Below are 27,172 nucleotides of genomic sequence, written 5' to 3' on the forward strand. Positions count from 1 at the left end.
TCTCACCCAGCGCGTGCCGCCCGTCCCGCTCGTCCCCGGAGCCGCCCCGCCCCGCGGGAGGAGCCTCCCCTTCCCCTCCCGCCCCGTCCCTCCCTCCCGGTGGCGGCGGGGGGTCGAGGGCAGCGGGGCGGCGGGAGCCGCGGGCAGCGCAGCGTAGCGCGGAGGCGGCGGCGGGAGCGCGGGCGGCCGGCGCGGAGCCCCCGCGCCATGGGCGGGCGGCGCGGAGCGGCGGCGCGCAGCCGGCCCCGCCGGGGGTAGCCGCCCGCGCCCCGCACCGCGGACCCGGCATGAACTGAGGATGGCGAGCGCCTTCGGCCCACGGTGGCCCCGGCGAGCGGCTCCGGGTGGTGGCAGCCGCGGCGGCGGGGGGCTCCTCTTCGTGCTGCTGTGCGCCTCGGCGGGCCTGCCCCTCAGTGGGCAGCAAGTGCTGCGGATCGGTGAGTGCCGCCCGCGGGCACCGCCGCCGGGCGCGGGGCTCCCCGCTCAGCGGGTGCGGGCAGTGCGCGGGTGCGGGGTCGGGAGCGGGGAGCGGGGCCCTGCCCCCCGGCGGAGCGGATCCGGGCGGGCTCTCGCTCGCCGCCGCCACTTCGGAAAGTTTGCCCCGGTGCCCGGTGCGGGGGGAGCGGGGACGGGAGCCTCTGCCCAACGCCGCGGGGACCGCGAATAGCGGCTCGGAGAGCTTGAAAAGTGGCGAGATCTCCCGGGTCGGAGCTGCACCGCGCGCTCCAACCTTCTGCTGTTTGCTCCCGTCCTCCTTTCCGAAGGGGAAAGTGTTTTCCTTCCTTCGTTCTTAGCCCCTGACCCTGGAACGGAGCGCTCCCGAAGTGCTATCCGTACGCGTTAGCCCCAGCAAACAGCGATTTGTTTTTTAAAGGAAAAACTCCGCACCATGGAAACCCTGCTCGGCTCGCAGGAAGCCGCTCTCCCGACAGTGGGCTTCTTGTGTCGATCAGTGAGACGGTGAATACAAAGTATCGCAGGAGTTAGGGGTGAGGAGCAACTGTGTTGTAGGCTGTAGGCAGGAGATACCGCTCTTCTCTCTTATTCCTTTTGCCTGTCTCTCTTGGGAAGTGCTGAACGTGAAGGGAGTAAAGAGAAAAGAAATCGTTTGCACCGCCCGGGGAGACGCACTGGGTAAAGCATAGCCCTGTGCCAAGCAGCAGATTGGTACCTCTTAGCCTCAAGTGCTAACCCCACTCACGAGCTCTCCTCTGAAAACCCAGCGGAAGGCTGCTCCCAGCTCGGAGAGCTCATCAAGGATTAGATAGGAATAAATGAAGGGGCTCAGTTCCTCAAAGCACTGAGAAAGGACAATCTGAAGGCACCCAGCAACTTGCAGCTGAAAATCTGAGATGTGTCTGGAGCTGTCTGTGTGCGGAGAGTGTGCTCTCCTTCTTTCTCCATGCAGTGCAGCTGAAGTTTGCTGCTCTCTCTGCTTCCCACCACAGAGCTGTGCCCTGTGTAGAGGCAGTGTGTACACACAGAGTGCAGGTGAGACGCAAAGTGAATTCAGGGCTAGTGGAACTCATGGGAGAAAGTGTGCTCAAATAACTCAGGCACGTGCTGTAGCTTTGCAAATACATTGCTTGGCTGCTGCTGCAAGGCAGCCTTAACTTCCTTGTTAAGGCTGGAAATAGCTTCTGAGGCAACTGGAGCATTTTAGAGTTTGAACGAAAGTATATTTGCTTGGATGTAGGCTAAATGCTTAGCTCTGTGCAGGATGGAGCCTTGGCTTCGCAACTGGCATCAGCTCTGCAAGGACCTGGCAGAGGTTTAGAGTGTGCTCTGTGTCCATCCCTCTGCTGCACAAAGTGCTTTGCTGTGATCAGTCTAGCGAGGCTCCCAGGCAATTGCCCCACATTGCTTTTCTCTTACATAGCCCTGCACAACTTGTGAGTTCTCTGCTCTCTGAGATGTGTGTCCGTTTGGTGCAAGCTCACTAGTGATGACTGCAGCGATAGTGCCCTAATGCTGTCTATGGTCATATGACAATAAGTGAGACAAATTGCTAAGCTTTCAATCACAGCAGCAAACACACATCCAGAATGATGCTGCCTGAGAATGAATGTTCCTTAGGTGGTTGTGAATGTGTAAAATATTCAATGTACTTATTGCTATAGTTATCCTGCCTATAAAGTAATGATGTCATCAATATTAATCCTTCACATCCGCTAACAGGGACAAGTCTCTCTGTCACTCTTCAAAGTGACACACAGAAGTAATGGAAATAACTCCTTCTACGCTCTTTGTGATAACATAATAAAATCATTCCAAAGCATTTCTGACTGAGGAAAATGCCATTAAGCCATCAGATTTTCTTTGTCGCGTTTTGGTTAATTAAGAAAAAGAAAGCACTGCCATACAATGTGCTGCAGTTTGCTGCCTGAATTAATACACTGTATTTAATTGCATTTTGCACTGTTAGGGAGCTTTTGGATTTTTTTTTTGATTTTGTTGGCTTATGATACAAATGAACGGATTCTTTTGCTGGCATTTAATTAGTTGTGAAGGGAAATGCTGGCTATTTCTCAGCATCTAGGCGATGATTACTTTCCTATTCCTCTAAACAAGAAAATGAACAGTAAAATTGATCCATTAGGAGAAAATAGTGGAATCTGAGATAAGATACACTTTCAGTTTCATGCAATACAATACTTTAGTGTCTTACTATTTCTTCCACGTTCATGCTAAAAAGCTTTTTCCTTGATATATGAACTAATAGAGCTGTCCAAGGAAACACTGTCTTTATCTATACGTAACACCCTAGACTATATTACGTGAAAGTATATTTAAAGTTCACAACCCTAATATTTTTGACTTAATACTGAGGAATTTCTAGTCCGCACTGAGTCAACCTGACCCTCTTGCCTGCCCTACTTGTACAGCTTGTATAAAATGAACCAACTCACATATGGGAAAGGAGAATGCAAATTAAGACTAGCAGGCACTAAGTTGCAGAAACAGTCTCAAAAGCACTGAATTCTCATCAGCCACAAAATCTGACATTAATGCTTGGAGGCAGAGCGTTATTTCTTAGTGTGCATCCTTTGGACCATTGCAACTTCTAATGTAACGAAGCTATAAGAATATACTCCAGCATTACTGCAGGGTAATTAATGAAGAGTAGCTGCTTAAGCAACACACTGGATTAGAAGTAAAGAATATTTGATAAACTACACCAGTTATTAAAATATTGCTGGAGTTAATTAAAAAGAGAACATGGCACTTTGCAACAGATACTCGTAGGAAGTTAAACTTGGATGAAACTTGGAATTAGTCTCTAAAATTAACTCCTGAAAATGAGCAAATGAGTAATTCTTAAGTTTCATAGAAATTGCATTAGTTGATTAAATAGACACTCTTCAGCTGATACCAGAAGTGATTTTCAGTAATATTTGGTATGTTTCTGTAGTTAATTGGAATATTTAAATATGGGTTTTGACTCTGCACTGATTTATTCCTTACTTCAGCAAAACTCCCAGTGGTTTTGTGAGCTGTGTTTTCAAAGATGGAGGATTAGCCCCGTAATATTTCTCTCTGATTCTCTGATTGAGAAATGTAGATTTAAAACAGACACGTGTAACTCAACCCACAAAATATGGTTTTTTTCATAAGTTGACATTTTTAGTATAGCTTTCAACAGATCTGTCTGTATTTCCCCAAGCAGGACTGGAGCTGGGAGGTTTTTCCTGTATGATATTTGCATTTCTACAGTGTGAGAATGATAAAGACGAGAGCCTAATTAATTTCACTGGAAATTTGCTGCTTCTTGTCAACCTTTTTCAAGACTTTATTTGTGAAGGGAATTATATTAATACACATTTGAGCTTCTTCAGTGTGACATGGAAAAAACTGTAGAAAGTTCTGTCGTGTTTTAATGTCATTAAAATGTTAATTAAAAAGAAACTATTTCTTATTAGATGTCTACATGGTATTGTGTTCCATAATGTCGTAGGCAATGTGACTGCATTTTATATCATTAGGTGATCAGAGATTAACAGCACATTGTTAACCAGATCCCAAATGCTCAGTGGCTCGTCATTTCACTATAATATATTTAAGTTTCCTCATTCAGCACTTAACAGAAGACTGTTTTACCACAAGTATTTCTGAAGGATTGCTACCAATATGTCCCAGCAAAAGTTATTAGGCATCTCCCTTCTCACTGGATATGGAAGTACTGCACAAAGTATGAGACAGTGCAACATTTGGCTCATGCTCTAAATGGTTAATCAAGTCAAAAATGCCCTATAAAAGGCAGATGCAAAATGCATTGCCAGCACCTTAGCAGAGCACTCCAGCACGTCTGTGCTTGTGCACAAAAAGGTCGGTGGAGCTCAGTGGCCTCAATGCATACAGCGATCCTGGGTAAAACACTTGGCTGCATTATGATTTGCGTGGTTGCATCCTGAAATTATAAAAAACAAAATCTCATTGGCAGTTTCTTTGTGTTCTGTCATTTAGGCTTGAAGATGCGGGTGGATGAATTACTTTGGGTTCTATACCATTGTATTTCAAGGCTTTTTTACCGTGGAAGATGCTTGCTGTGCTGGGTTGCTCCACTGGGGTGTATTAAAAAGTCATGAAGCCACGCTCAGCTGATGTACATTGACATCCTTTTATTGAACTCAAGGGAGCCATGCTGGTTTAAATTGCCTGAAGAGCTGACTGGACATATTTAATATATGAGAGACAAAACTTCTGTATTTCCCCCAGCTGCCCTGCCTACTTACCACCCTTCCTAATGATGGGTAGGGTCAGACAAAATCAAACCCCATGTGTCTTGTTTCTCTTGTTTTCTGCCCATGAATTCTGCAGGCTTGGTAACCACAACTAAGCAATGGTGATCACTGAGTGCCTGCAGCTTCCTGCAGTGGCCATTGCCCCATCAGCTCTTGGTACCTCAGTAGCAGTGTTTGCTGGATGACTGTACTGCTGCTGGAAAATCACTGTTACTGGGATGGTGTAAAGCACTGCTCAGTATGTGAAGAAATCTAGAGATGTTAACTTTCCAGAAAGCGGAGAGTGTATATTTCTGTTGTCAGAATACACCTAAATATCTGCTTTAGCATGAAATAGATGAGCTATAAAATCAAAAATTATAGTCTTAAAATAGTCTATAGTACTGTGGCTTGATAACTATGCAGCACGCAGCCACTCCCAGCCATACTAACAAAAACACCAGATGTGTTGCTTCTATCCTGGAACATTTGTCAGAAAAGATTGATGGAGAACGGCAAAGAGAAGGTCCTAAGACTGGAGTTGGGATGGTATAGTCAGCACTGATGGTGATGAAATACAATTTAAAAAAATATGGCATGAAGGTGCATTGCTGCTGCATTTCACATCTTGGGAGATATGTGATTAGCAATGGCAAAATTTGCATATGTATCTTAGTCAAGAGTCAAGTGAGTTACAGAAAAATGAAATGGAAAACAGCCAGGGCCGTTTTTGTTCCACTGACATCTGTGCTATCATAATTTGTTACTTCCTCTTAACTTCTACAAGGTGTATATCCTGATATGCAGAGTATGTCTGTGGTGCTGCTGTGAGCTCCATGTGGGCAGATAAATGGGGTATCCTGCTGTGTTTCACCAAGGCTTCAAAAGCATTTATGTAACATATGTGCATCAGTTCAGACCGTTGGGACTTCAGTAAAATAAAGGATGAAATCTTCACAACAATGAAATCAATGAAATTTTGCCGAAGGATAATAGTTTTCCATCAAATATTTTTATTTATGCAAGCTGTTTGACACTTAACCTAGTACTTTTTCAATTAATAATTCATGCTCAGTACAGGTGAACACTGCAGGAAGAACAATCATTATAAATAAAATAAAATTTCTTTGGGTTTCTGTTCTTGCCTAATAGCTTATTTCTGTTCAGGTATAATGAATTTCTTTTTGAATTCCTGTGTCCTTCCCACAACACTAAATTTTGAATATCCAGCATCAGTTCTTGCTGTCACTATAAGCTCCTCCATATGGCCCAGTCTCCACTTAATGTTTTCGATTCAGACCACAAGTACAACCTCAAATATTTCATTATAGTCTGTTTTGTCTATCCTGGTCAGTAATAAAGCTTAAACCCCATCCTCCCCTCCTCAATATTTTAAACAACTGCCTCTAATCTTCTTTTCTCAGAAGGGCTTGATTTGACCAACTAGGCTATAGATTGTCCTGCAATGAAGGAAAAAAATCCTATCCAAGACCTGATTAGTTTTACTCCACAGCTTTGGATCTGTAACCCGCAAGCCCAGTTTGTCCTAGTTTTTGTTGACTTTAGGTTTTAGTTGACAATAATGAGTTTATGACTTTAGAAAAGCTTTATAGTGGGAATATTATTACCTTTCATTCTCTCTCTTTTTTTTTTTTTCCTTTCTCCTGAAGGTGATTCAGTATTATCTAGAAAATATTCTCTTTCAAATGGTATATTTGCTTTCACTGAGCGTAATTAAAACTGTTTCATTATTCCAAATAGGCACTTTTTCATTTCAACCAGAGGAATGAAGTGTCTGAGCAGGCTGTTAAAATATCTTTTTTTTTTTTTCTTTTTTTTTTTTTTTCTAACAGTGCATAAGTTTCCCTATGTTATGTTTATACCTTCCTCTGTACCTCCTCAACAAGTTGGGGTGGCACACTGGGAGATGTGAACAAGTAATATGTCATAGCAGTAGGGACAAAGAGGTAGAAATGATCTCAAAGGTTCAGTTTTGAGCTTTTCTTTGGTCCATCAGGCTCTATTTGCAAATACACCTTCTGGTTGTTTGTTTCTTTGAGCTTTCGGATTACAAATCTAAAAGTTTAGAAGATGAGCATTACGAATTCTGTTAGCATTGAAATTGGTTCCACATGCTGCCATTGGATCTGGGAAAGCAAACTTTATCTGTTTCAAGGAAAATTTTGTTTCCAGCACATTGATTCTGGCTAGGGCTCAAGACCAGCTATCCTTCCATATTGCTAAATGGCATAGAGGTCCTGGTGAAATGCTGAGTAGGTGGAAATGACAGTCTGAGTGCAGAAGTATCTCCAGAAATATGGAGAAGAACTTGTTTAGAGTGAGAAGGTGTGCAAAACTCATTGTTCTATCTACATATGAAGGAAAAGCGAAGCGTCCCACATCCATTATGTCCAAGCAACACTTTTTGCAAGAAGTATTGTCACAGATGCTGAAGCTTTGCTTTGGCTGTCAGACAGAGGAAGAACAGAGCCTTCCTTGAATTTAGTGGTATGCCACTGAGACCTTAAAATCACTATGATTTTACATGATAGTGATTTTTAGTATATAGAGAGCATTTAAAAACCCACACTTTTTAAAGGATCAGGCATGCTAAAAATATTATAAGAACATTCAGTGCATTGTGAAGTCATACATACTTTTCAGCTCTAACTGTTTTGGAATAAGCAAGGAAATATACTAGCAGATGAAAGGATTTGGAAAAAAACTTCACCGTTTTAGAAGAACAACATTAGGTAGCTATAAGAAAAGAAGAAAAAATGTTTGAAGATGCAAGTTTATTCTTGGTATCTCCTAGGATGCTTGATGAAGCAGAGTCCTGCCAGGTTGTTTTTATTGCCCTTGCTGCCACTCATTTCTACTAAGTATCACCTCCCCTTCACCTCCCAGGGAGAGATGTGTCATTAATGTCCTCAGCGTGCAAGGCAGATTCCCAGGTGAGTAATTAGGCTTGCCTAATCTGCCACTGCTGTTTCTGCACTTGATGACAGTCTGTGTGTCAGCCTAACGTATTTTAAGTATTTCTTTCACTGCTTATTTCTTTAATGCTAAATATCTTCTCCTGTCAAAGAGCTTTGGCCTTCACAGTCCATGACAGCACACATAGGTCCATGAATCCAGTAGGTTTCTAACTCTCTGCTTTCCAACAGAGTAGAGCAAGAGTATGCCAAGTATTTGGTCTACAGAAAGAAAGCTACTTCTCTTTTCAAAGTTTGTCTTATATCTTTAGAATGCTATAGCTGTAGTAAAACTACTGCAGTATACTGTAACAATTAAACAGTGAACAACTACTATGAATTGCCCCATTCTTAGGGAAGGGGGATTATATCAATTGGGTTTACTGTGATTCTGAGAAGAAAAAGTGCATATACCTTATGTTTTGGATCATATAATTAGGAGGCAAATCCATAGAAATTGATGCTTATGTGATCTACCATGCAATGAAAGGGGGTATTGAGCTAGTTTCATTACTGCCTTACCTCATGTAGTTCCTACTGTGTTGTGTTTCAACAAGAATCATAATGAATAATAATAACACTGAGGTATTCTAAAGCAGTAGAGCTCGTAGTACTTCACAGAGCACATGCAATTAATTTGATTTTATGGCTTGGGAAATCAACTCCATAGGACTGAAGTGTTTTGCTGGCAAACTTGTAGCAAAGCAGGAGGTGAATCCAGGCCTCGACCACTTCTGTCTACTGCATCACAACTTTGACGTTTTCTTAAAGTTTGTATATTTGGTGAAGATTTGTATAGATCCTTGGAAATTAGGAGTCTGAAGTGCTAAGTGTTGTTGCTATGGAGCCCAAAGTGTATTTAACTGAACAATTTACAGGTAACAATGAGAAGTTGCATCTTACAGCTTGAACTGTTAGCCCACACTTGGAGATCAGACCTGGGAGGGCTGTATAAAATAATAGCATGGAAACTTTTCCTGTCACTGGAGGATGCTCTGAAGAAACAGAACACATGTCTTCCTCTCCCAATTTGGGTACGGGCCAAATATTAGGTGCTGTATCTGACTGTAGCCAGAAGCCCATCGGAGACCAGCAGCATCCATGGCTCTTGCAAGTACCTTTTCACTGTTCAGATTTCTTCTGAGCCTACTTTCAGCATAGAATCTCCCCTGGCACAACTTGAGCATACTTTCTCATGTCCTCTCCAGCCTGTTTCTTTGCATCAGTTCAGCAGTGGTGTTCTGCTGAAAATAAAACATGGTAAATCTGAGCAACAAACACCTTTAGGATACAGTATGATTTCCATTCGTTCTCCTCATTCTGGCACTTACTCCACCAAGGCACACATGCCCCCTGTAATTATACATGTTTCAAATACAGAAGAACTTTGACTAAGGATATTTTGTACATGGACAAGATGGTTATGCGTTTTATAAGGCTGTAAATCTTAAGTAAATACAAAATATTCCCTGAATTGGTCTGGCATGTTGTCTTGTATGTTTCAGCCTTCTTCCTCCAAGAAAGGCTCTAAGCAAGAAAGAGACTTTCACATCATTCGAGCCTTATACTTTGATGTACTATCAAAGCCATTAAACTCTTTAGCAAATATTCAGGTTCCTTATAAAATATACAGTCATACTAGCTAGGAATTAAATCTGGCTTCAGGAAACACAAATCTCATTGCTTAGAATCTTTGGCATTTACTGTCCTGGTCTTATCCCTGATAAAAATGTGAAAATTAGGTTCATTCAGATGTAAACCTCTAGGGGAAAAAAACAAACAAACAAACAACCCACAACAAAAAATGCAACTACTGCTTTCACAGAAATAACCTTTTCTCTTTTTCCCTTCAAGAAAAATACAAGAGAAGTCAAGCCATTTTAATCCTCCTTTCTGCCACGCAACCTCTTTCTCCTAAATGTCTGGGGGTGCTGTGCCAAACAAGTCATTTTTATAAAGGTTATGAATAGGAAGCTCAGACCTGATGGACATGAAAAGTAGTTTATGTGAAACAGTTACTTCATTCTCGAGGAACTGCAAATTAATCTGATTTTATCTGGAGCAGTCCCAACAGATTAATCTCAAGCCATCTGAGGCCATATCAAGCTTAGAGACACCCTATCAGTAGTCAGAGGAGGGGAGACCAGGTTGCTGCAGCAACAGCATGACATATGTAAAACTCTATTTGATTATGTTGGTATCACAGAGAAAGCTGTTTAAAAGTTAGGTCAGGTTTTTTAGCTGTACTATACTTTTCCAGAGCCTGTCAGTCATTGTCAGATTGGCCAGTGACTCAAAATTCATGATGAATAGCTTGATTAACTTATGCATAACTTAATCTCATGTGTATAGCAATCTAGCTGTCCACATAAAATAATTTAGTAATAAGACATTACAGAGCTATTAAAGGAGCTAGTAATAAGCCACGTAAGAATTCTTCCCTGCAATTTGGAGACAAATAAAATAATAATTTCTCATTAAAACATTTTCATGTTTTGATTTTGAATGTTTTTCTTCATGCTAGAGTTCAAAAAAGCATAGGAAATTACTTACACTGAACAGAGAATCTTTGACAGCCATTAGAATGGGAAAAGAATGAGGCTACCAGAAGGACACGGAGCCACTGCTGTTTCCTTATGATTGTTCAAATTTATTTTGTATGATAAACAATGCTCATGATAAACAAAATTGCTTTCTTAATAGAATTCTGTGCCCCCAATTTATTCACTCATATTTAAAAATATTAAATGTAAAAGGCTATAGTCAAAGAATGCAGTAAATGAGGCAGAAATCCTGCAGAATAATGTACATAGTTAAATAACAGAAGATGGTATTTTTAAGTTGTTTGGTATTTCCCATCTTCTGGGATTTTACTATATAATCTAATATGTTTTAATAAAAAACTTTTTGTATAGTTTTCTTTCACTGTGGAAAAAACAACCTGAAAATCCAGGAGCGGAATGCTGCTTTGGTGCCCAATGGGACATTCTTCACTGATAGTGCAGGAGCTCTGTGATGCAGAGCAGGGACCTGTACCACCTTACAGTAGATGTGGCTGTTCCATCTATGGGCCTTGCCCTAGAGAAGAACGAAGCATTTTTTCAGAGGTCTTTGGTGATGGGAAGCCAAGGGACTGGCTGGCCATGCACCACTGCAGTGAAGGGTTCTAGCTTATACTGCTCTCGACACCAAAAGAGACAAGGGACAGTTCCTGCAGATTTAGGCAACACATGCATAGTGTAGACAGGTTAAGGTAGGCAATTATCTGCGCATTGAGATAAAACCACCACTGACTGTGTGCGTTTGTGCAGCACTGGGCCATCACATTTTAAGTCCTGCTTGAATATGTTCTCAGTGAAGTGAATATCAGAATGTTTGTAAGTCAGGAAAACAACAACAAAAACAAACAAACAAACAAAAAAGAAACCCACAAACCATTTGTTATTCACAGGAACAATTAAAACCTCGTGTGTTCAGTCTGAAATAGATGCACATAGGGAAATGTCACTTCAGATGGCTAACATTAGACAGAACTATAAACAGCTAGAGACATGGGTGTGCAGTGGGCAGCAACAGGAGTCCTTTCACAGTGACAAAAGCTACAAGGTCTTATTGGCAGTGCTTATAAAACAAGAGGTAGAGCTCTCCCACGGGAAAGCTATTTTGCCTTTGTTGGAAATGAAGCATAAGTAGCATCTAAGTGATCAGCCTACATTAGCCATGTTGGTCTCATCTGGGTGGTCACAGTTTCCGTCCATCATCTGGTTAAGGACTATGGAAACCTGAGGTACAGTAATAGGATGGTGGCTGCAGCAGTACTGACACACCTGTGGGAGTGAAGTCTGATTTGTCTAAAGCAGACCAGATTGGACAAGCCAGCACAGGCAATACCTTTCCTGGCATTTTACATTGTGAAATACTTCGTTCTTTACTGCAACTTGCTGCTTCTTTCACTGGATTCTATCTGCTTAAATAGAACCTTTTAAGATCAGCATTTGTTCTTTGTTGAACAAATTTCCATTTGTTTGCCTGCTAATGGCCAAGTAGAGCAGAAAAGAGAAATGCAGGTTTTCCTGCCTCTGCATTTGGAAGCAGTCCAAGAAATGTCTTCCTTAGGACACACAGCATTCTTGTCTGTAGTACACATCCCTAAGCCTGATAGCAGAGATCTAGGCAGTGGGAGCTTGCTGCAAAGAAAGGCTTAGTATTCAGTGTGAACAAGCCAGCATGTAGGGGAACTTTGATGAGAGATCGCTTGGTCTGGGCACGTGCTGAACTTCACTGTGATTTATTTGCTATCCTGTGATCTACCACTAAGATGTCACAGTTGTGATGTAAGAATGATTTCAGTGCTCACTCGCAGCTTGCTGCCATGTGCAGAGCCCCATGGAGCAGAGTGGAACCAATCAAACACAAAATTCACCATGCATGTGACTGAAGATGTCAACAAAGCTGTAGGAGTCTGTGGTTGTAAGGTAGCCAAATGTCAATGGAATTCAAGGCAAGTGAATTTCTTGTCTATTTGGGAACTTTATGCTTCCCAGCCATGCCTCCTCAATTTCTGCTTCTCCATTGAGCATGGAGATGCTCACCTCACTCTGGCCATGTGCTCCAGTGTAAGGTTCGATCCTGCCACCAAGGCCACTTTCAGAATTCTGATGTAAAATGATGTTTTTTTCTCACTATCTCTGTTCTAACAACTTGTACACAGAAAGCCTTTTATTCTTCCAAAGCTTCTTGATTTTAACTATGCCAAACCATCCCAAAAACTTATCAGCAGCACACTGCAGCTGGAGTCTAGTATGACTTGATGCTTTTCTGACTGTAACTATCTAGAAAATTTTCATTTCACGTCCAAATTGTTTACTTATCTGCTACAAACATATGTTAAGAGAAGTTGAGGCTCTGTTGCCCAAGGTGCATTTTAATACAGGAAAAGAACTGCTTCAGATATTCCACATTACATCGTCTAGCTATATCTGGTGCTGTAAATTATAAAGCTGCTCCATTGAACTGAATGAAGATTAAATTTTTGAACACTGTTTCTGAAGAATGCAGATTTTTCTCTTTGAAATGAAGAATCTGTCCTGCATCAGTGTGGCTCACTGCACGCATTACTGCCCAGGCTTTCTGTTTTTTAGCCTGGGTGCCAAACTGCTCCCTGGGGACTGTGTCCTGTCATTGATCCATGTACTGACATTAAAAAGCATCTGCTGATGGAGTGAGTCTGGGTTATGCCCTGAGCAGCAAGTAGTCTGGGAAACTGTAATCCATGTGCTGTCATCTTGAAATCAGATCTGTCAGGAAGGAAAATAAGCAAGAAACATCTATCTTCTCATCTTCATAAACCTTCTGTAGATGCCCAGATCACATAAAATACACAGATGTGTTTTAAAAAATCAGCTCTCTACAGCTTCCAAATGAAGTACTTTTGTGCTATTGTTTTACCTCGTTCCTCTACCAGGCTGAATTCCTAGCTTCCAGCCCTCTTTTCTTAGCTCTCCAGATGTGAGGAAGTTTCATCTGCTTTTTCTACCTTCTGTGAATAACAGTAGCCCCTGGGTGGAAGAGGAGTGGGTGCCTCTTTTAAAGCAACACAGTACCAACAGAATCCAGTGTGAAAATCAGTTGTTCTGTTGCCTCTGTATAAAAGGATGAATTTAGACCTTTTTCCTCTTACAAATTATCTCACATGCATGCACACAAATCCAGACATTGCAGCTGTCCCAAACAGCATTTGGAGGAGCATTAGCATCTCCCTTCGGAACAGTGATCACAAGCACACCTCACCCTGCTGCAGACAATGTCTTAAAAAAAAAGTGGTGGAGGTCCATTTACATGTCATGCCCTCCATCACCTTGGTTGGTCAGCATAGTCTCAGCCTTTCTAGGATGTCTGCAATTAGAGTTAGAGACAGAAAAGGAAAGTGTTTTCTACTAATTAGATAGCCATATGCTTTATGCCCTCTGGATCTTAGCTTTACATGGGGTGTTTCTGTATGTAAGAAGATCACTTCTTCTGTGTTAATCAGGATGTTTCTTAGCATACTTTATATATGCCTATTCAAAGAAAGGTAAGGAAGATGGTGAAGAGACTGGAGCACAAGTCTTTTGAAGAGGTGGTTAGATGGATGTCAGCCTCTTCCCAGGCAATGCTGATAGGAGGAGAGGGAATGGACTAAGATTGTGCCAGGGGATGCTCAGGTTGGATATTAGGAACAATTTCTTCTGAGCAAGAGCAGTGCTGCAGTGGCACAGGCTGCCCAGGGAGGTGGTGCAGTCACCGTCCCTGAGGTGTTCAGGAGCCGTGTGGATGTGGCACTGAGGGACGTGGGCAGTGGGCGGGGGGGGGTGGGCTGGTGGTTGGACTGGGGGATCTTAGAGGCCTTTTCCAATCTTAATGATTCTGTGGCTCTATAACCAAAAGTTAGCCCAGGTTTCTGTAATGTATGGAAATGCTTTACACAGCAAGATAATGAGAAATAGTGATGAGAAAAAAATATAATTGTTCTTTATAAATCTGGAATAATTAATACATCAACTTTTGTTCTAAGATCACTCATGAAGTAAATTTCTGCAAGTCCATAAGCACCCGTAATTGTGGAGAGGTCCCACCTATTTTTGCTTTTCACAAAGGTAATTCCAAGAATCCAATGTATGATTCTTTATCCTGAATATTTCTGAAAGTGCTAAATTCTTGTTATGCAGTGTCAGTACACCAGTGAATCTTGTTTCTGGGCATCTGTACTTTCCCTCTTTACTTTGAGAAATTTCACTAGTCAGTTTTGATCTGTTTTCTGGGTTATGTAGTGTTTTATAAGTATCTTGTGCAAGAAAATAAAAACTTTAGAAATAATGCATGTGACTTATGGAAACTGATCCCGGAAACATCTTTACTGAAAACTTGGCTTTAATGATGTATTGGGTGTGGCTGCCCAGTCGGTGTCAGGGTGCTGTGGGATGATTATCCGAAGCAAGATCAGAGCTGCCCTGTGTTCCAATGGCCTCACTGCAGGACAGAGCCTGTGGAGACCACCATGGAACAGATATCTACTCTGCAGCCTATGGAGGATTCCATGCCAGAGGAGGTGGATGTGCCCTGAAGGAAGCTGTGGCTTCTGGAGAACACATGCTGGAACTGGAGAGTATCATATGGAGGAAGGAGCCTCAGGGAGGAGACATTATGAACTGACCACAGATTCCCTAATGCCTTTTGCGGAGGAGGTAAAAGAGATGGGGATGAAAGAATGAAGTTGAGCGTGGAAGAATGGATAAGTTGATGGAAAGATGTCTGCTTTTCTCAGTCTACATCAATTTTAATTGGCAGTAAGTTAAATGACTCTTTTCCAAGTTGAGTCTGTTTTGACTTGATGGTAACTGGCAAGTGATATCTGCATCTTTATCTTGATCTATGAGCTCTTCTCTGTTTACTTTTCCCCCTGTTCTGTTGAGGATGGGGAGTGACAGAGAGGCTCGGCAGGTGGCTTGCAATTGGCCAAGGTCAACGTGCCGTGACTAGTGCTGTACTGTGACATATATATTGGAATAACTCATTATTAGCAACATCTAAAAAGAGTGGTGTGAAGCTGTTTCTCTGCAGTGGCTTGTAACTGTCATTGGAATTTCTCAGGTGAGAGCTTGAGCTGCCTGTTGGTACCAGTTCACTATGCATTTGCACAATGAAAACTGGGATCTTAAAATAATTTAAATAAGTTAGTTGAGAAGATGCAGAATCATCATTGCTGGGAAGCACTAATTGTTGCTTGAATTCCTGGCTTTCCTATTTGTAGCTCAGCAATATCAAGAGTGTGTTTCACTGAAGTTACGCAATTTATGATATTTTCTAATTAAGTAACATAAATGTATATTTTTATTAATAAAAGTTCTTCACTGTTTGACCTTTCATTCCAAATACACAGGAAAAATCTGAATGTAATGTAGTTAATTCTCATGCCAAATTTTTACTTTTTAATATCTTTTTATCACTTCTGAATTAATACGTATTACAAAATTAACAAGTATCAAAGAAGCATTTTAGAGGGAGAGGCAGAGCTCAGTGCCGTTCCTCTGCTCCCTGAGAGGAGCTGCAGGCCACCGTGAGACCTCCTCTCAGCCTCCTGTTTTTTGAGCTGGGCAGACTTAGTGACCAAGGAATAGGGCATTGCCTTCATCAAAGAGTCAAAACTCAATAATTTTTCCACAGTCATTGATTTATTATAAACTTCACAGGCAACAAGTAAAGCCCAATAAGTGCAAATATAGCTTCTCCAGGAAGTTTGATTTGACATGGGCTTTAAACTGCCTATCTTCAGCAGATAAAACATCAAAACTTCTTTGAAAGCCAAGCCCTTGCTCTTATCTACAAGTCCTTACAGAAAACCTTTGAGAATAAGGTACAAAATCGTCTCTTCTGATCCTCTGTCCTTTAAGTGTCAGATCACTTGGTCTCAGAAAGAAATATGACCCAGAAGCTATTTTAGCTATGTTTCTCCCGAAGTCAATGAAGCTGCACTAGTTTATACTGATGAGGTTCTGGCAAGTGTATTATTCTGACAGAATAACAGTTGGACAATTTACTGTGGTTCATCCAAATTGCAGATTAATTCAGAATTTCATTACTTTGAGGTAATCAATGGAAACAGTTCTCCTCCTACTTCCCTTTTCTCCAGTTGCTGATTTTGACGAGATCTTCCTCTCCTGCAAAGGTTTCATTCTCTGTCCTGCTTTTTCTGACCATGGCGAAGGCATAGAAAGAATGCCAAAAAATCACTAGCTTACAGTAAGACCAGATGTTGTCAGGCAGGTGTAAATTATTCCAGCCACTGATGGTATGTTAATGGACTTGAATAAGAGGAGAGCTGGAATGTCTTCTACCCATTGCTTCTAGAAATAGCATAATTATTTATGTATGATTGTGTAGCACTGTAGCACAGAAAATACTAAAAACATAAACCTCTGTGTAGAAGAACGTCTTGTTAGAATGAACCTTTACTTTGCACAAATCTTTTGATTCAGGACACGAATATATCAAATAAGGTCAAGCATGATAAAATTTTGGTGTCACACTAAATTCATGGTAAAGCTAATATTGTTACAGTCCTGTTGTGACTGACATAAACCTGTCACATTTTCAACAGGGTGATTCATGAAAGATACAGAAGAATCAATGGAGATAAAAATAGGTAATGCAATAACAGCATCCATTTTACTTGTGTTATACTGAGTAACCTGATTAAAAGGGTCACATTTAAATGTAAGCTGGCAAAACTGTTTATAAGAACGAGAGTCACAGAGAAGGATTCCAATCTGATTAGCTTTGCAGGTAAGCCATGGGGTAATAATATATCAGTCTCCACAGGACGCATAATCCCTGTTGTGTCACTGAGATCTCTGTATGAATGAGGGGCAACATGCAATCCCCACCATTTGTGAAACTTCTCTCAACTAGGGAACTGCAGTCAACCTGGCAGATTTCTATGTGATGAGTGCCAAAGTCAAATGAAAAGGCCCTGAATGGTATGCTGCAAAGTTAAAGATTTCCTCTATATTCACCTGTAGGATCTTACAGGGGTCTCTGTGTCCTCTGTGGACTATGATTCTGTCCAAGAATTTCAAGGTGAAAAAAGGTCATTCTGTCACCTATAGCTACTAAAAATTGTGTGTTCTATATTTTGGGATGGATTAGCTGCTGCCATTCCTCTTGACATACTTGATGGACTCTGGAATGTGCTGCTCAAGGAAAGGAAAGATAAAATGAACATATATGTATAAAATACAAGATTACAACATAATCATCATTTTTCTTTTTTTTTTCTTTTCTTCTTTTTTCCCCACACATCTCAAAATGCACAGTAGTATTTCAAGTGTGATCCGTTACAAATTTGAAGATTTCCCTGACCTCTAAAGAGCCATATGAATTTACATCATCCAAGGATTTACACCTGTTCAGTTTGTACTGTGTACAATGAATTGTCTATGTATACATATATGTACAATACAAATGTATACAGTGAAACATAACTGCTAGATCCTTTTTGCTGCACAGTGATGCTGCAGATATTCTGAGACACTCTAATGTCTATATTGCAAGGGTAGGAAAAATGGAAGGAAGGAAGAAAAGAAGGAAGGAAAGAAGGAAAGAGCAAAAAAGAGAAAGGAAAGAAAAGAGAAAGCAAGAAAAACAAAAGAAAGGAAGAGGAAGTAAAGTTCTTGCTGAAGAGCTTATCTGTCAAAACCAAGGCTTACATTTTTCTTCTCCCCATTCCATAATTGCTGTTACCTTGGTTGCCTTTCTTTTTCTTTCTCGAGAATCTCCCCACAGCAACTCCTGTAATTCTCTTCCTTCTCCAAAGTCCTGATGCCTAGCTCCAATAGGCCTTCCAAGAGGCAGTAGTGCTGTTTCCAGTAGACACACAGTTATCAGAAGACCAAAACTGTAGTTATCTTTTTAGTTTTACCCTTGCTGTTGCCACTCACTGCAGTCCTCACACTGTATGTTACAAAATTTTTAGGATAACTTAGTTTTTGCGTAACTTTGAGTACTCAATATATTGTATGTAAAACTCGGCTAAGATTGGCCAGTGGTTTAATTATTGGTGCTAGTAAGACTGAGACAGATGAGCAAATAACATGACTTTGCAAAACTTATTTCCTTAGGCAATCTGGCTGTAAAACAGACTCAAATCTTTTGGCTTAAGAAATCAGATGTGTCTGTTACCCACAAAATAGATTATAGCTGAGATAGCCAAAATACAGGCTTCCCCACTCTGCACTCTGTAGAGATGTATAATCAAAACTAAATTGATGCTGCTGTTGCAGCAAAACCTATGCTTTTGCAAAAGATAACATTAGGGAAAATTTGTTTTTCTTAAGGGACAAGAGTGGATTAAGATACTATGTTAGCTCCTTTCAAGCCAGCAGTATCTTCCCTTCCTCCCTAGCTTGGGAGACTGCAATCAGGATGCAGACAGACATCAAAGGGAAAAACTTTGATAGCAATTTCTGGAATATCAGGCCCATCAGTGTAGCTCTGCTTCCTCTTCATTACAGGGAAACGTTTCAAGAAATCAAGCAGCACAGGAAGTTCAGAAGTACACTGATGTTTATTATTAAAAAATGCAATCTGCATCCTTCACACGTGAAAATTTACTGTGCTCAGTTATGCTATGGATGATAAATAAAGCACAAAATCAAAGAGAGAATTTGTCATTTTACTGAAAAAGTCCTCTACGATGCAGAATATTAACAGGTATCATCATAAACATTTATGCATGAATCAGGAGGGAGAAAAAAGGGCCTCATAAAGATAGCCTCCCTTGTCACTGAGGGAGGCAATTTCTCGTATGATGTGGTGGTGGAAGAGAAGCTGGGGCATTATGTGCTGTTTTTCCAGTAACCCGAATTGCTGCAGTGTACAGGAAGGAGACAGAAATGTTAGGAAAGTGGGTGATAGAATTGGACTGTGCAACCTGCACGTGGTGATAGTTTATATGCATGGGCCATATATGATAACAGAAGTGGCAGTCCTTCTGAAGCAGTACTGTATGGTTTGGCTGTAGGCTCTTTGCTGATGCACTAAGGTAGCTAATAGTCCTCCAAATTCCTTCCTGTTACTGCTATTCAGTGTGTACTCCTTTCCCTGCCCTTACAGCCCTCAAAATTGGAGCTAGAAGTTGCTTCTGAAGCTAGCAGGCTTGCCATAGAAAGGTGATTATTTTGGAGTTCTGCTACAATAGCTCTTTACTGCAGTCTTGCTATCTCCTGTCATCATGAGCTCAAGCACCGGAGACACAGGGAGGATAAAGAAAAGGAAATGGAATGAAAAAATCTTAGATAAGAGTAAATTGGCAGGTTGATAAGTACGTGGAATTGCATTTATGCACATTTTCTAGTTAAACTGAAGTACTTGTCAGCATGCAACATGCTTAAGAGATTATAGAGTGCAGGGTTTATTGCAGAAGTTGTCATGAAAATCCCAAATAAAATTCTCTTATCCTGGCATGTCGTGCTCTGCCCCAAACTTGAAGAAACACTGCTCTACAAACAAAGAAATTTTGCAAGTCACATGAACCTGTTTGTAAAACCATCACAAGAGTGTAAGAATGTATTTGCAGCAAATGGGCAGTAAGAGATCTTTCATTACAGATGCCTTTTTATTAACTTAAGACTCAGAATGTTCAGTGCTCCTGCCAGTAGACAGGATAAGAAAAAAGAAAAAGGCCAAATTGGAAGAAGGACAAGTTTTCTGGTCTTTTTAAGACTAAGTAAGTCTTAAAAATTCAAGTAACTGACAGCAACAGAACAATTACAACTCTGACTGCTACTGACAGTCTGAGTCTTACACAGTCACCTTCCAGAGCTTTATTGCTTATCATCAGATTGCACAGTTGGCCCCAATGGAAAAGACAGGTTGCTGCAGATGACAGGATTTTTACAATGGGCAATCATGATGGCATTAGTGTTTATCCACTGCAGCAAGTATATAAATCACAGCAAATGGGCTTCCCCTTGGAGTCAGAATCTGTTGTTTTATTTTTGCCCAGGCACGAGTATTTATCCACCAAATTGTGAAATTGCCAGACATTCTTTATGCCCAGTCCAGCGAGCAGTTGGAGTTTACTTTCTGCAGATCACAAAACCAATATTAGAAAGCTGCTTGGAGACCCACATGTTAAATTACAGGTGGCTTTGTCAGAGAACTCTCCCTACTCTGTGTGAGCTAGAGATGTTTTGTTACATTTGGTCTCTGAGGGTCTTTGGTGGCAGAGTGAGGTAATGCAGTATGGATGTGGGGCTGCTTTCTCACCCTGGGTCGTATATGAAACTCTCTGCGGTGAACAGCTTGGAAACAGAAGGAAAATTTTACCTTGGTAAATACAGACCTGCAGTTTTAGCTCAACAGTCAGATCGTTGATTGCTGTAGAACAGACACTCCCCAGAAATTCTTACATAAATGAGAGGAATTACAATATAAGCATGTTTGGAGGTTTTTCATTCCATTTTTCAATGTCAGACAGTTACAGGTTTGAAAGGAAGAGGTTAGAAACCCTGAAAAAGAGAATTAAGGAGATATCCCACAAGAAAGCTCTTTTCCAGCTTCTTATCCTCTAGTGTTTCACCTACTACTACCACACATTAATTCTGCATTTAATCTTGTTTGATGTAATCGTAGCTGCTCTAATTCTCCACGTGTGTCTCATCTTTTCTTGAATCCCCCCTGACCTCTCTGTTCTCAGTATCACCTTGTATTAACACGTTCTGCAAGTTAATTATTCTTCGCATCAAGCAGGGCTTTCTTTTCTCCATGTCAGGTTTTGTTGAGTATCTTTTTTTACTCATAAACACGAAAGGGATAAACAGGAGAAGATAATCATCTGCCTGTACTCTGCCTATACCTCTTGTTGTTTGCTATATCTGCACCCTGTTTTTCTGCTCAGTTCTGCTGGCCATTCCATCCCCAAAGGCAGAGCCTGGGTTGTAAGCTGGGCTTTATTCTCCTTAGTATTAGCAGTCCAATCTAAATATTAGTTGCAGTTAAACAAGGTGTTGTTTAGAGGAGTTGTTGAGGGGAAAGGGAAGAAATAGCTGATAGAAAGGAGAGTGATTGCTTTTCCCTCTGCAGGCACCCTAATGGGAAATTTTGGTCCTGTGAGTAAAATTCCAAAAGTTAGGCTACTGTAGTAGGAATTTCACAGCTTGGATCTTGCATCTGTGCTTTCAGTTCTGCTCTCTTTGTCAGAAAAGGATGCTTTGAGAAGAGCAGCATCTTCTGATCTCCCTAAAAACTATTCCATTTCCCTATCCGATCTGCAGATATGAGCTCTCTCCTTTAAAACCCTGCTGTGGCATTAAGTTGGGTCTTTTTTGACACATCACTCTGAGGTCACCAAAATGGGCTTTTTATAGTGCTCTGCCCTCTGCTAGGCAATGGCTCCTTTGAAAACAGCCTCCCACATTTTATTCCGCACCTTATTGCCTGGAGTTATCTCCTTTGTCCCATGTTGCAGAAGGTTTCTGTAGCAAGAAAAGTTAGACTCTTGCTAGCTATATTTGTCCACAGATAATGCTTTGTATTTTATACAACAGCAAAATAAGTACCTGTATGGAAAAGACATAGGGATATGCTCTCTGATCTTGTCTGGAGAGGCTGGAATGTTTCCCTGTGGCTGTGTTCAGATCTGGAAGTAAAACATGCAGCAACCTAAATGACCCTGTGAGATTTTAAATAGAGAGATAGCTTGCTGCACCAAGAATGCAAATGCCAGTTTTCTTTAAGTTCATAAACTGTATATAGCTCAGAGATATGCATGAACAGCCACAAAGAGCAGAGTGCTCTGTCTTATTTGAAATAAGGAAAGCTGTCTATGAAATTGAGAGAGCAAGAGGTGCATCCATGGTGCCTTATACTTGTCATCCTATGTTAGTAAAAAAAAAAAGGTTATTTGTGCCCACATTGCTGTCACTGTCTTCTGTTCCCATTTGTACTGCATGTCTCATCCCCATTGAAATGTGTCCCTGCTTACAGCAGCAACTGTTTTCAGCATTTTCTTTAAAACAGGTGTTGTTCTTCATTTCTTTGCAAACCAGAGAGCTGTGTGCTGGGCATGGTACTAATGAGAACTTGTATTTTCAGTGCGGGATTTATGAGAGTCCTGTAATTTGGCTTGATTGCACCAAACATTCTTGATGGTAAAGACTCAGACATCATTGGAGTAGGGGTAGGCTAATGTCAAGCACTTCTCACTACTGCTTTCTGCTAGGTTTCTGTGCTCAGTGCATCAGCAGATGCAAAGCAAGGCACTGTTCTGGAAAAGAGATTTATTTTTTTTCCAGGCATGAGTTGCTGTAAAGGAAGAAAGACACTTATGAAGATCCATACACAAACAGGTGCTTGTAGATATGCCCGAGGTCTTTCCTAGTTGTCCAGCCCTATCAGGGTGTACAGCATTATTATTTACTAGTCCCATTGCTTTTCCATTCTGTGCAGGAATTCTGGCAACTGCAGTATTGCTGAGAATCCATTTTTGATTTTTTAAAAAAGAAGAAAATCAATGCTATGAATATACAAATATTTTGAAAGCTGTGCCAAGAAGACATAATTGGATTTATTTTTGGGGTTAAAGACAGGACAGGAAGGCATACACTGAAGGACTCCTGGATTCAGAACAATATATAACATACCTATACCCAAAGTAGAGTCACCCCTGCAGAGATGGAGAGTCTTTTAAAAATGTGCTTTATAGCCACATTAAACCTGCCAAATCTACAGATATATATGTATGTGTGTGTGTATTTAGTCATAGTTAGATGCCAGGAGCGGAGTGTTTTTTTTATTTTTGCCTGTAGTGAGAGTCACATGTTTCAGCAGGAAGCAAGTCTGAGGAATACAAACAAACTGGACAAAGTCAGTCTTGTATGATCGTTCAGATAATCCAAGATTATTTGAATGAAACTCATGTTCATTATTCCTGCTTTTCAGTTCCCTGGAAATCTAGTTTTTCATAATTCTGAAAAATGCATTTATGCTTGAAAGTCCCTGGATACATAAAATCACGGAATCATGGTATACGGCTTGGGTTGGAAGGAACCCCAAGGATCATCAAGTTCCAACCCCTCTGCCACAGGCAGGGTTACCAACCACTTGATCAAGTACTAGATCACTGCCCTATCCAACCTGGCCTTAAACACCTTTGGGGCCAGGGCATCCAACATCTTCTCTGGGCAGCCTATGCCAGCACTTCACCACTCTCTCAGTAATAACCTTCCCCCGACATCTAATCTCCCCTCCGTTAGTTTAAAACCATATCTCCTTTTCCTATTGCTATCTATTCCTGTAAAAAGTTGATTGTTCTCCAGTTTATACATTCCATTTAAATATTGGAAAGCTGCAATGAGGTCTCCCTGCAGCCTTCTCTTTTCTGGGCTGAACAAACCCAGCTCCTAGAGAGGAGAAGGCTTCAGGGAGACCTTGTTTTGACCTTCCAATACTTTAAAAGAGAACTTATAAACAGAAGGAGGACCAGCTTTGGTCTTATAGTCTCATAGTGATAGGATAAGGAAGAATGTTTTAAGTAAAAGAAGGGGGGTTTATGTTAGATGTTAAGCAGAAATTCTTTCCTCAGAGGGTGGTGAGGCACTGGCCCAGACTGCCCAGAGAATCTGTGGTGCCCCATCCCTGGAAGTACTCAAGACCAGGTTGGATGGGGCCCTGGTAAGCCTGAGCTGGTGGGGTGGGCTTTGAGGCCCTTTCCAGTCCAAACCGTCCTGGAATTCTATGTGTTTGTGATTCACTGATCATGGAATAATCTGTTACAGAATACTGCAAAGTTGCTTATTTTACAATGATAGTAATCAGAAATAATCTCTTATGGCCTCAGTCAAACGTTTTATTTTATATGGAAAAACCAAATGCAGTGTCTCCCTTTTTTTTTCTGTGATAAGTGTATTGTCCTCATGATTAGGCAAAAACATAAGCCTGAGAACATAGTTTAGTGCTGAGATGCTATCCCTTCCTTTAGTGTCTTTAGATGTGTCTGAGCATGAGGCTATCTCTACATTATCATCACAATACATCAGAAGGTGCTGTAGATCCACTGACCACAGCAGTGAGCAGCCCTGCTTGAGCAGCTGCAGGCATCTACAGTGGCAGAGCTCCATTGCGCTCTCAGAAGATGCCTGCTAGTGGTAGGCTTGCGTTAGGCTGCACTTTTGGACCGTGCCTTCCTGTGCAGCTTCATACAGATGCAATGCAGCTTATGTGCTGCAGAACTGTTCAGGGATGCAAACAAAATTCTGGGGGACAATTAGGAGATTATCTCCAAAAGCACATTGTGAGCTGCAGCTGAGCTAAAATGTTCGTATACCTGCTTCCAACAAATCTTTTCGCACAATACCTAACAGCACGACCATCACCATTGAACAGAATGTCTATACAGCCTATGTGCCTTGTATCTTAAGGCATATGATAGATCTGTGTACTCCAGATTTTCATGTCATAGTGTATCTGTCACTGACAGGCTTGCATGCCAAACATTGTTTGGCAGCTATCCTTTCTTGGTAATCGAGCAAAACCCAGTTGTGCTAATAACACAAGAGCTAAGCCAGTTGTGACATATATATAAATATAAGCTCTGTCAGCAACAATAATATTTTCGCATGTGGACAGAAACCAGAAAGAAAAAAGAAATTCCTGGACAGAGTACTGATCTGAATTCTCTCTGTTACAACAATTATCTTAATTGTTACAACAAGTGCCACACCAGAGTGCCCCAGGGTGGTGCAGAGTTGTCACACTCAGCCCCTGTGAAACGGGAAATTTCTTGGCAATCTGCAGCTGGACAGAAGCAGCCAGGGAGTCTGGCATGCCCTGCAGTGCAACCGCTGTTCAGCAGTTAGCCAGGTGTCAGGGCCCCTGCTGCACAGCATGCCATACAACTTCAAATTGATTTCTCCCTTAACCTACAGGAAGCACTGTTCCTGTAGGAGAATTCAATGGACAGAGAACATGAATATTCACGTTACTGTCCAGAGAGAGGTGCTTCTCATAGTTTAAGTTTAGGGGATTATAAAAAAAAAAAAGATCTTCCTTTGTCTATTTTTTTTTTTGTCACAGTGTGAAATGCTGTTTTGGACAGTTCATGCTTCTTTATGTATTTCATAAGGTATGTTCAGGATCAGAATAAATTTAGACCAGAAACACACGTATTGAAAATCTAGTAAAATACAAATACCAGAGCAGTTTTTCCCTGGGTAATGTGACTTTAATAGAGAAGCTGAAGAAATGATCTAGCTGGAAGTTTTATTTGTGCTGAAAAGATTAAACCTTTATTTATGTATTTCAATCTTGTGAGTTATAAAGCCCTTTTTGGCTTTTTCTCTTATCAGCCTTGTTTTCATTCTATTTTGTTCTGCCGGGCACATGGATGGAAAACTAAAGAGTTTTAAGAGGTATCAGTCATTCAGGTGTGGAACAACGTGCAGCAGTTGCTTAGTGCATGAAACTATGGGACGAAGAACTTCAGACAAAAATACACTGCTGGTGCTTTTGCACTGTGTAAATGCATTTCCCCCCAAATCTGTCTGAATAGAGAGAAACAAATTCATCTCAAGTAATGGATGAATAAATAAGTAAACAAACAATCATACAAATTAAATATTTAGTGGCCCTACAAAGAATATCCTTCTTACCACCTCTACTCTAATTGGCTAAAATTTCACAGCAGTACAGAGGAGTTGTTTCAATGCTTGTTCACCATAATGTAAGGTGATAACTAATAATAATTAATAATTTAATAATTTATGTCTAAAGCAGACAGATGATGGTTCCCAGGTAGTGCTTGTTTACAGGGACACTCAAACCTGTTCTGCCAGAAAGAAAAGAAAAAAAAAAAAGAGAGATTAAGAAAAATTTAGAGAATCCCAGAATTTTTAAGGTTGGAAAAGATCATTAGCATCATCTAGTCCAACTAACCATGTCCTTCAGTGCCACATCCACATGGCTCTTGGACACCTCCAGAGACAGTGGCCCTAACACCTCCCTGGGCAGCTCCCACTTCCTCCCTGTGCCACTCCACCGCCTCCTTGTGCCACTGCCTCACCTCAAATACCCAACCTGAACCTTCCCTGGTGCAACTTGAGGCCATTTCCTCTCATCCAGTCACTGTTACCTGGGAAAAGAGGCTGACCCCCACTTCTCCACAACCTCCTTTCGGGTGGTTGTAGAGAGCATTGAGCTCTCCTCTGAGCCTCCTCTTCTCCAGACCGAGCAATTCCTGTTCCTTCAGCAGGGACTGTGTATTATGAAGCAGAAGAATGAAATACTTAGGGGAAATAAGTGTCCTCTCTGACCGGCTGGTGACTCATGGCATTATCCCAAAAAGATGGGCCTGAGATTTCCTCAAGCACCTTGAGCAATGTAAACCCTGCACCAGATGGCTCAGCAGTATTTGGCCTGTCACATTTTTACACACAGAAATAACACTTTTTATTAAAGCTGAATGTGATGAGGTTAATAAGTTTTCAAAGAAAAGTCCATGAAGTGGAGAGAAGGCTGAGCTCACACAAGAGCTGCTGATGGCTCTGTTCCCTGCTAATGGAGATGGCATAGGGAAGAAGTGGATCATAGGATCATAGAACAATTGGAGTTGGAAGGGACCCTTAAAAGCCATCTAGTTCTGCAGTGAGCAGGGTCACCCACAGCCCCATCAAGTGTTCAGAGCCCTATCCAGCCTGGCCTTGAGTGCCTCCAAGGACAGAGCATCCATCAGCCCTCTGAGCAACCTGTAACTCCCGTACAAGCTTTGCTTGTGTCCCGTGCCTACCTGAATATTTTTAAAAAGGAGCCATAAATGCCTATTTGCGGCTGTATATTTTTTTAAGAAGGAAGCGTGAGACATGAGGATTTTCCTGAAAAAAATGGCAACTTAGGTAGGTCAACAGCTGCCTCGGTGCTAAACTCTGTATGGCCATAAAAATTCAT

The 27,172-nt window shown here is 41.3% G+C and overlaps 1 protein-coding gene across 2 annotated transcripts in view; it reads left to right on the forward strand.

Annotated features, from left to right (window-relative positions):
* Nucleotides 1-298: 298 nt before the first annotated feature.
* The window catches only part of GRIK1 (glutamate ionotropic receptor kainate type subunit 1), a 155,663-nt gene continuing 128,789 nt past the window's right edge, over nt 299-27,172 (forward strand). For both annotated transcript variants that reach the window (XM_042867762.1, XM_042867763.1), the window contains exon 1: nt 299-437. In XM_042867762.1, the coding sequence (XP_042723696.1) occupies nt 299-437 (139 nt within the window). The remainder of the gene's footprint in view (nt 438-27,172) is intronic.

Source organism: Lagopus leucura, unplaced genomic scaffold, assembly GCF_019238085.1.
Source record: "Lagopus leucura isolate 7727_CA_CO unplaced genomic scaffold, USGS_WTPT01 Super-Scaffold_100001, whole genome shotgun sequence".
Classification (NCBI taxonomy): Eukaryota; Metazoa; Chordata; class Aves; order Galliformes; family Phasianidae; genus Lagopus; species Lagopus leucura.